The sequence below is a fragment of the Theobroma cacao genome, chromosome 9 (genome assembly GCF_000208745.1).
Source record: "Theobroma cacao cultivar B97-61/B2 chromosome 9, Criollo_cocoa_genome_V2, whole genome shotgun sequence".
Lineage (NCBI taxonomy): Eukaryota > Viridiplantae > Streptophyta > Magnoliopsida > Malvales > Malvaceae > Theobroma > Theobroma cacao.
The window spans coordinates 38198596-38208303 of record NC_030858.1 but is presented as its reverse complement, the minus strand read 5'-3'; the positions used below and the strand labels follow the sequence as shown (position 1 = coordinate 38208303).

Below are 9708 nucleotides of genomic sequence, written 5' to 3'. Positions count from 1 at the left end.
ATCTGGATATTGCAATGTGGACAGAAGTTTTTGTCTGCAAAGCATCAAACTGTTTTTATCAGCAAAAAATGGTAAACAGAGTTAATCCTGAGTCTGAACTCTCTCCAATTTGGTTGAAAAACCTTTTAGTGCATGTGTCAAAATATGAAGAAATGAACCCCTCCAGAACTTTGTTTAGAGTGCAGTAGGGAATAACACCATTGGACCATAACCATAGATTCTCTTGTTGGGTCCTTCAGCACTAAATTTTATGCAAAGATTGACAGATTTGAGTTAATAATCATGAAAGTCTATGATGAAAAGACTGCAACTGCCCCAGAAGCAGGGTAATCTGTATGTGATTTGAGAATTGAGAGTGCAGAATCCCCCTTTAGTAATTGAGTTTTGTTACATGAATGCGGCTAGCGGGTGCACCAAATCCTCTTTATGGTTAGACTAATGTTGTCCTAAAGTTTAATATTTCTCATGTTGACTTGAAACCTAATTTTTCCATTTCAATGTAAAGAAAAAGAGTTAAATTCTTGTCTTTTTCCGCTTTTTCCTAGCATAAATAGCTAGCTCTCCCTCAAGTCCAAACTCACTGATCAATCCCTCAACCAAAGTCTCTCACAGAGAGAGAGCAATGGAGTGTCACAAACTCAGTGCCAAGCCATGCAGCTCATACTTATTCTTTGTCATTCTATTAATCTTTGCTTCCCTAGCATCCTTTGCAGATGCAGCAGTTCACTACCATGATTTTGTTGTATGTCTTCTTCATAAACATAATTCTAATCCAGATTGTTTGCTGCAATGAAGTATGACACTATTTTTTTTTCCTTTTTTCTTAAAACAGATTGAAGCAAAGCCAGTGAAGAGGCTGTGCAGAACTCATAGCACGATTACAGTGAATGGCCAATTTCCAGGGCCAACATTGGAAGTTCGAGATGGTGATACTCTGGTGATCAAAGCTATAAATAGAGCTAGATACAATATCACCCTCCATTGGTAATTCTTTATACAAGTATACATTACAAATTCAAACTAGCCTAGCAAATATCGAAGAGTAGAGACTAATTTCATTGCATAATTCAGAAGCTTAAATTTTGATTTTGCTTAGACTGCACTGGTGCTTGTATTTATGGTGTCATTTTTCTGCCTTTCATTGATCAGGCATGGAATTCGACAGTTGCGAAATCCATGGGCGGATGGGCCTGAGTATGTGACTCAGTGTCCTATCCAACCAGGGAGGTCTTATACATACCAGTTCACCATCCAAAACCAGGAGGGGACTTTATGGTGGCATGCTCATAGCAGATGGCTTAGAGCCACAGTTTATGGAGCTCTCATCATATATCCTAAGTTGGGTTCTCCATACCCCTTCCCGATGCCCAAGAAAGAAATTCCCATTCTTCTTGGTAATTCTATGTCTTTGATCTTTGTAAGTTCCCAGAGCTATCTTTTCAGAATATATGGCGTAACTTAAATGAAATTAAATGATGATCAACAGGAGAATGGTGGGACAGAGATCCAATGGATGTTCTAAGGCTGGCACTTTTCACAGGAGCTGCTCCAAATGTATCAGATGCATTTACAATTAATGGTCAACCGGGGGACTTATATAGATGCTCTAGCAAAGGTATGCTTTCACCGTTTAACCCTGACCAAACGGCTCACTTTTGCTTTCTTGCAAACGACACATTGCTTAATCAAGATATGAACTACAGAGTATAAAGTATTAAACTTCTAAAAGCCGAAATCAGAACTGTTTTTCCATCAAAATGGGAACATCATGGGGCGGATGATATAGTAACTATTCATTAAAAATGCAGAAACTGCCATATTTCCGGTGGAGGCGGGGGAGACAATTCTTTTGAGGATCATCAACTCTGCAATGAATCAAGAACTCTTCTTTGGTGTGGCCAACCACAAACTAACTGTTGTCGCTGTGGATGCTGCTTACACCAAACCTTTCACAACAAATGTCATCATGATAGCTCCTGGTCAGACAACCAATGTCCTCCTCACTGCTGATCAGCCTTCAGCTCGTTACTACATGGCAGCACATGCCTACAACACCGCCAATGCACCTTTCGACAATACCACCACCACAGCAATCCTTGAATATAAATCCGCTCCTTGCAGCGCCAAAAAAGGACAACCTGTGAAACCAATCTTCCCCCAGCTACCGGGGTTCAACGACACAGCCACTGCAACTGCATTCACTGCGCAGATAAAGAGTCCTTCCCAGGTCAAAGTTCCCATTGAGATTGATGAGAGCCTGTTTTTCACAGTGGGGTTAGGACTAATCAACTGCTCGAATCCTAATAGCCCTCGATGTCAAGGCCCCAATGGAACTCGCTTTGCTGCCAGCATCAACAATGTCTCCTTTGTTTTACCAAGAAGGAACTCCTTAATGCAGGCCTACTACCAGGGTCAACCTGGTATCTTCACCGCAGACTTTCCGCCTGTTCCTCCCATTCAATTTGATTATACAGGCAACGTAAGCCGAGGACTCTGGCAACCAGTTAAGGGAACAAAGCTCTTTAAACTAAAGTTTGGTTCCACGGTACAAATTGTGTTTCAGGATACAAGTATTGTCACAGTTGAGGATCATCCTATGCATCTTCATGGGTACCAATTCTATGTTGTTGGAAGTGGCTTTGGTAATTTTGATCCCAGCAATGATCCGGCCAAATTCAACCTTATCGATCCCCCACAAAGAAACACCATTGGAACACCTCCTGGAGGATGGGTAGCCATCCGGTTTGTGGCTGACAATCCAGGTAACATACCAAACTTACATTCGAGTACATTCCTTTAATTCAAAATTAAACAGCTTCCACGTTTTCGATGCTTGTTATTTACTGAACTGGTCCAACACAGGAATCTGGTTGCTGCATTGTCATATAGATACCCATCTCCCTTGGGGGTTGGCCACAGCTTTCCTAGTCGAGAATGGAGTTGGGAAATTGCAGACAGTACAGCCTCCGCCACTCGATCTGCCCCCATGTTAAAAGACAAAATCACCAGCTAGAAAGATCTAAGATTATGAGTTCCAGTATCTGCTGTTTACGAGAGTCCTTAGCAAATGTTACCTGAACTTGGTTTCCAGGATTTTTCTGCTTTGTTTCTGTCAAAAGGTTTAAGTCCTGAATTGTACTATTACTAAGCAACTGATTTGACATTATCAATGTATTGTTTTTAAGATTAAAGAATGGGATTTCTGATTACATTTATAATAATACAAGTTTCTTTCCTTCTTCTGATATCTAGCTTTATACCTCTACAGAAAATTTACTTCTAAAATTACAGATGCCTCCTTCCACGAACAATGAAAACTACCTGCACTATGAGCCCTTGTTATCCATGAAAGTAGCACTGTTTGAGCTGCGAGTCTATTTTGCATAAATATTCTATAGACGTGGCGGGGGTATCTAGCTTTTGAAAACCACAAGATTGTAACAACCTACTCTTTTTTAAGTAATTGTCCAAAAGCATCTACCATCGATCACTTCAAGAAGAGGATGTCTTAACAACAAACAAGCTCCTACAGAGGGGCGACTATTACATATGAAAAAATTACAGTACACAACAGAGAACATTTTTTTTTTGGCATTTGATGAGTTGTGCTATACAAACAAAAATTTTCTGGTTCCTGTCTCATCACTCAAGCAACAAATTTCATACATCGAGTATCATTATGTATATTTTGGCAACGGCCAGAACAAAAGCGCATTCCACATGTCACGCATGTATAGTTTGCAGTAAATCCGCAAACACTGCAGAAATGCCGGCGGGAGGTAGAGCTTGGAGGTCCAACTGCCGCCCTCAAATAGGATGGAACATGAGCAGGCAAGGATTCCAGGTTTGCCTTCAAGGGAGGAATTATTTAGGTCAGCCAAGTAAGGAGTTAAAATCAGGAGGAACAGAAACAGCATTTACCCATTTTACCTCGTGTAAGAGCTCAAGAAATGTTCTCGGAGCCTTCCTAGCATTTTCAAGTGCTTTTGCCTGTCGGGTTTTACGTTTTGTGCCCTTGGACCTCTTTTGCATGTATGCTGCAGTTGGAAGTTTTAAATGAATAAAACAGCTTTCTAAAACAAGCATTAAAACAGAAATTTCAAAGATGGTTAGATTTCCTTTTCAACCTCAAACAACTACTGCCCTTTCAATTAATTGCTTGAATAAAGCAGGTCTTGATGGTGGGAAACATATTAGATAATGCCCAACTACTTTGAAGCAATAAATCCTAAGTTCACAATGAAGAATTAGCATAAGAAACAGATCAAAGAGGTTTCAAAACAAAACCAAGGCAGAAAAAAATCGAAAACAGGAAGATTAAGTCATGCTAGAACTTCTAGTGAAACACCCTTCGAAGAAAAGCTATTAAATCTATGAGTATGAGGTACCATGGATATCCATAAGGCTCTGAAAAAAAAAAAAGAACCAACCTCCCAAAAACAGATGCATAGACCAAGACATTAACAATGACAACAAAATTCTTTCTCTAATACAGTACTGAGACGAAAAGAATTCACATTTTCCTTTTCTCCGGTAGGTTCATGACCATTGAAACAAAGTTCTTCCTAATTAATATACCATGACATTAACAAGGACAACACAATTCTCACTCTAAAACAGTACTAAGAATAAAATTGACATTTTCCTTTTCTCTGGTAGGTTCATGATCATTGAAACAAAGTTCTTCTTAATTAATATACAATGACATTAACGAGGACAACATAATTCTTACTCTAGAACAATAGTAAGACGAGAGTAATTCATATTTTCCTTTTCTCGGGTAGGTTTATGATCGTTGAAACAAGGTTCTTCCTAATTAGTAACCTATTACTTACTCCCACCAATCAAAAGTTCAACTACCAAAAAGATTCAGAGTTCAGACTGAATCTTTGGTTTGAAATGTGAGGGTGAGAGTGTTATTAACATAAAACTCAGCATCTCATTTCAAATGATCAATACCCTTTTGGCCTAGTAAGATAAATTTCCATAAAATGAAAAGGAGATAAAATTAAGGGGTGGGGGAGAAGAAAACCTTGATCATCGTCATCAAGAGAAGCTTCATCATCATCGTTCGGTTCAATTGTTTCAATCCCTGCGTTATCATTCTCCAAAGCTTCAAGCCGGGCCAAAGCTGCCTTTTTTATGCAAAATATTAAATTCCCAGAAATTATTTCCCAAGCAAAAATAGAAATAAAATGATATTAAAAAAAAAGAAAAGAAAAACCTGAGTTCGATTATCAGAGCTGGCAAGTGCTGCAGCCATTTTAGGAGCCACTTTACGAGTACGGCTCGACATTCTCCGAAACGGGTTCGAATTTTCGTCATCCATAGCTGCAAAAGCGACGGAAACAAGAGGAAGAGGACGGTGGTTCTGGGGAAGGACGGAAGAAGTCGGCGACCGTCGACACCAGATGAAGAGTGAGGCGGATAGTGGCAATTCTGTAAAAATAATAACGACTCAGGCGTATGGGTTTGGGAAATTTTAAATAGGGCCAGCACAAATCCCTGTGAAGGATAATGGGCTCAGGCTCAATAGCCCATTATCTTTCTTTTCATTTCACATTTAATATTTGTAATTTTATAACTAAATTAATATTATTTTCACGTGCGTTATCCAAAAATGCTTATTTTTATTAATTTTTAAATAATAATTATATATGAAATTTTAATTTTAACTTTTTAATTATATTATTAAAAATTTTTAATATTAATTTATTTGTAATTATTCATGATAGAAAAAAATACTTTCTAACGAAAAGTAATTTAATGTAATTAAAATTTCTTATTTATATAAATAAATTTTATTAATATTTATAATAAACTTAACTGAAAGTCAAGGCAATTAATATTTTAATTATATATAATTGATATTTTGTAACATCACTTTTATATATTATTTGTTTCTTCTACCAGTTTTGGTACCCTTGTGTTTCTTTCTCTTATTTTTATAAAATTTTTCTGCCTTTCAAAAAAAATTATTCAATATTATTATAAGTAAGAAAAATATTTTAGAAGGAAAGTCATTGAGGTCAACTAAAGTTTTTATTTACAAATTAAAATTTAATAATAAAAAAGATTAAAATAAAAAGTCTTTCACCACAGAGCGGTAGACTGAAGATTTGAAGGTCACGTGTTCGATCCACGCTCACCGCATTTTTTTGGTTTTTTATTTAATCTTTTCTTTGTATTGTCCCAATAATCATAATTTTTTATTTAATCTTTGATTGTCCCAATAATCATAAACAGACTAGTATGTATGTACTAGAGTTGTATTTAATCTTTGTATCGCCCTATAATCATAATCATAAACATCCTAGTATATGTGTGTGTTTTTTGCTTAATTAGCATCTAGACTAGAGGCCATGAAAAATGTACTAGTATATATATGTGTGTGATATCAAATACAAGCTCATACTCACAATTAATTTTTGGCTTAATTAACATCTAGACTAGAGGTCATGATCTGTTTATAAGTTTCAAGCATGATAAAAAGGGATGGAGTTAGAACCCATTTACATTGGAAAAATTGTATTTAACTCTACGGATATATATATATATGTCAGGTTAGCAAGCGCCGCAAAAAGCTTGATGAAGGAGTTGCAATGGTGGCACCTTGCGCTCTCAAAATTTGCTGTTGCACCACCAACACAGAATCCGCGGCACCAAAATCAGTAGATGAAACATAATCCCCGATTATTCCAAGCTCTTCTTGATTCTCTGTCCATGTTGACAATCCCTCCAGAAGCCTTGGATTGATCCCTTGTTTCCTTCCCATGATCCAAAGATGATAATAGTTCTCCTCCGTCATCGCCTGGATTGCTGAAACTGTTTCTTCTCCATTTCTTACTACCACCTCTCTGTAAATGACTCTCTCGTTTGTTTCGTTCTTGACCCAGAACCAAGTCACCACTCCATCATCAAGCTTCTTCTCCCTCTCGTCATCTCCTTCAGAGTTTGAAGAAAGAAACCTTATGACAGTGAGGGAGACGTTCGGGTTGCCAACCATCCGATCTGCATAAGCAAGAGCCTCTCTAGCATCTGCTCCTCCTAGGAACAGCACAATAAAGTTGTGGACAGCGCCTTGGAAGGAGCGAGATAAGGAAAGGTGCCATCGGTGGGCCTTATCTACAAGAACTCCAACCGAGCAAGGTGCATTGGCTAAGACGTTGATGCTTAAAGAGTGCTGCCCATCACCCCAATGCTCAGTTATTGCAATGTCGCTAATGCGTTCCTTCTCAAAAGGTAAAATGATGATAGCAGCCTTGCTTATCAAAGCAAGCTTGCAGACATCCTGATACATCGTTCGTTTTGCTGTCGTAGCCGTGAAAAGATGGAGCCTTACACATTCATCCCTCCTTTCCTGATAGAGCTTTAGAGCATGCTGCATTGTTTCCGAGTCAGGGAACTTGATGGAAAGGTCTTCCTGTTCCTGATCCTCGTGGTCTATGAATAAAGGGTTAGCACGGCCGATGAGCTCGACTAGGTGAAAAGCGTAAACTGAGAGAGGGTTGTTAACAGTAGGATAAGAGACTTCAAGAAGGTTAACAAGGCTTGGCACGCTTTCCTTGTCCTGAATGCAGAGTAGTATCCCAAGTTCTGTATCCGGAGGGGTATGTTGAATGGTCCTCCTCTTGTTTACCATGTAAGGCTTTGTGGGATCATAGAAAATGCTGATCAAAGGTGTCAGAGTTCCGGTAAACATCATTGTTAGAAATACCATCATTGTGAATGCAGGTAACTTTATTATCTGCTTGTAATAAACATCCAAAACACAATTCAAATGATCAGATGAATACCCTGAGTCCTATTTATGAGATCATTTCTAGCTAGTAATTGACAGGGGACACATGAAGAAAGAGAACATACATTTTTGTCTACCCAATGGACGTATAGAATAAGCTCCACTTGACCTCTCAGGCTCAAAACAAGGCTGAGAGCAAGACAATCTCTCAATGGCATGGCTACCATGTAGGCAGCCATCAGAGTTGACAAGAATTTGGACAAGTAACCTGATATAACCATGGCAAAGAGCGGTCCCAAGGTAGACCAGCCAGCCTCAGTCATTGCAGAAAAATCCGTGTTGAGTCCGATGAAAGCAAACGAAAACGGCATGATGATTTCCATTATAATTGTCTCGCTCTTCTCTACCAGCGTCGCCCCTAGCGGCGGCCCGTTTGGAATCACCAATCCCAGCAAGAATGAGCCGTTAGCAATGGCTATACCAAACATGTCTGTCAAAAAGCCCATCACGAACACCCCCAACAAAATGGCAACCACATAAAACTGATCCACCGGTTCTCCTTCAGGGGTGGTTTCGATGATCCACATCATTGCTCGTCGGACGGCGGTAACAGTGAAAGCTAGAAGAACCACCAAAGAAATCATATACCAAAGAGCATCTTTACCGGATACTTCCCCTTGTTTCATTGCCTCGAAAATGACCAGACAATTCATCCCAATTGTATCACTAACTAAAGCTATGGACAAGGCCATATTTCCAACCTCGGAGCTAAGAAGGTTTAATTCTTGAAGTACCGCATAGTGAATGGGAAATGCTGTTATCGCCAAAGATGAGGCAATTATTCCAATTGAAGAAGCCCTGGCAAGTTCTTTGTCCATTGATTTTCGAGTAATGATTGCAACGACAGTCACAATTACGAGAGGAACAACAATGCTAATCATGGCTATATAAAAGTTTTTTTTTCCCGATCTTTTCAACAAGCCTAGGTCCATCTTCACTCCACTTATGAAAAGGAATAGCATAAACCCCATCACTCCAACGTTTCTCATCACAAAATTGGAATAGAGAGGGAAAACAATATGGCTAAAGCTCTTGCTCTGGCCAAGAAGGGAGGGTCCAATGATAATGCCGCCCTTTAAATCATATAAATGATCAAAGAAGACGAAAAACTTAGCAATCCAACACAAGAATAAAAGAAAGGTCCCCAAAACTAAAAGAAATTGAGAAAGATATGATACTTACAATTAACTCAGAAATGAACCTAGGCTGTCTGAGAGGCCTGAGAAGGAAGCGAACAGTCCGGGTGATCAAAATGACCAAGATCAGATCAACAAGGACTATGTTGAAGGAGAATTTCATAGGGTTTTGGCCATAGAAAATGCCGAAGGAATGAGTTTCATGCGCTCTCATACACACCAGAGGCAATGCCGCGGTGCCATGGCTGAAGGTTTGGAACTTAGCGCCTTTGTAAATTTCCATGGCGGGCTGGTGGTAGTCTCGCGGATGGCCTTGCCATCCATGAGGCGTGAAAAGGTCACGACCTGGGAAAACCCTAACCATGCAAAAAGAGTGCCTAACGTTTCCTAATCAATACTATCACCACGAAAGAAAAGGGAAAAATAGACAAGGAAAGGGAGAGCTTCAAAGTTGTAATTTCCAGAAGATGTGGACGTGCACTAAAATGGGCTAAAAAGGAGACATCAATTTCTTCAATGAGATGTTGGTTCTGCCTTAACATGCATCAATACGAGGTTAATGTTTTTCTAAAGAAAATTAAATAAAAAAATGAAGTCGATCCATTTCTGAAATCTCCATCTTTTATCTATTTTTTTGTCTCAAAGTAAAGTTTTATTTTTTAGATACTTAATATGTTAATATTAAAAAATATTGAACATTTATATTATAATTTTTTTAAAAAATATTTAATATAAAATATATTAAAATCAAAAACATTTTTATCTTAATTT

At 38.6% G+C, this 9708-nt stretch overlaps 3 protein-coding genes across 3 annotated transcripts; 1 reads left to right on the top strand and 2 right to left on the bottom strand.

The window, feature by feature from the left end:
- Positions 597 to 3245, top strand: LOC18591035 (laccase-13). Its single transcript, XM_018128367.1, has 6 exons — positions 597 to 742; positions 833 to 984; positions 1150 to 1394; positions 1487 to 1615; positions 1809 to 2762; positions 2863 to 3245. Exons 1-6 carry the CDS (start codon positions 623 to 625, stop codon positions 2991 to 2993), a joined length of 1731 nt encoding a protein of 576 aa, XP_017983856.1. The 5' UTR covers positions 597 to 622; the 3' UTR covers positions 2994 to 3245.
- LOC18591034 (SWR1 complex subunit 6) lies at positions 3464 to 5457 on the bottom strand. The gene is made up of 4 exons (XM_007016935.2): positions 5225 to 5457; positions 5033 to 5135; positions 3931 to 4037; positions 3464 to 3850 (listed from the first exon to the last, which is right to left on the bottom strand). Exons 1-4 carry the CDS (start codon positions 5327 to 5329, stop codon positions 3647 to 3649), a joined length of 519 nt encoding a protein of 172 aa, XP_007016997.1. The 5' UTR covers positions 5330 to 5457; the 3' UTR covers positions 3464 to 3646.
- Positions 6400 to 9286, bottom strand: LOC18591033 (cation/H(+) antiporter 24). The gene is made up of 3 exons (XM_007016934.2): positions 8984 to 9286; positions 7867 to 8874; positions 6400 to 7747 (listed from the first exon to the last, which is right to left on the bottom strand). Exons 1-3 carry the CDS (start codon positions 9218 to 9220, stop codon positions 6560 to 6562), a joined length of 2433 nt encoding a protein of 810 aa, XP_007016996.2. The 5' UTR covers positions 9221 to 9286; the 3' UTR covers positions 6400 to 6559.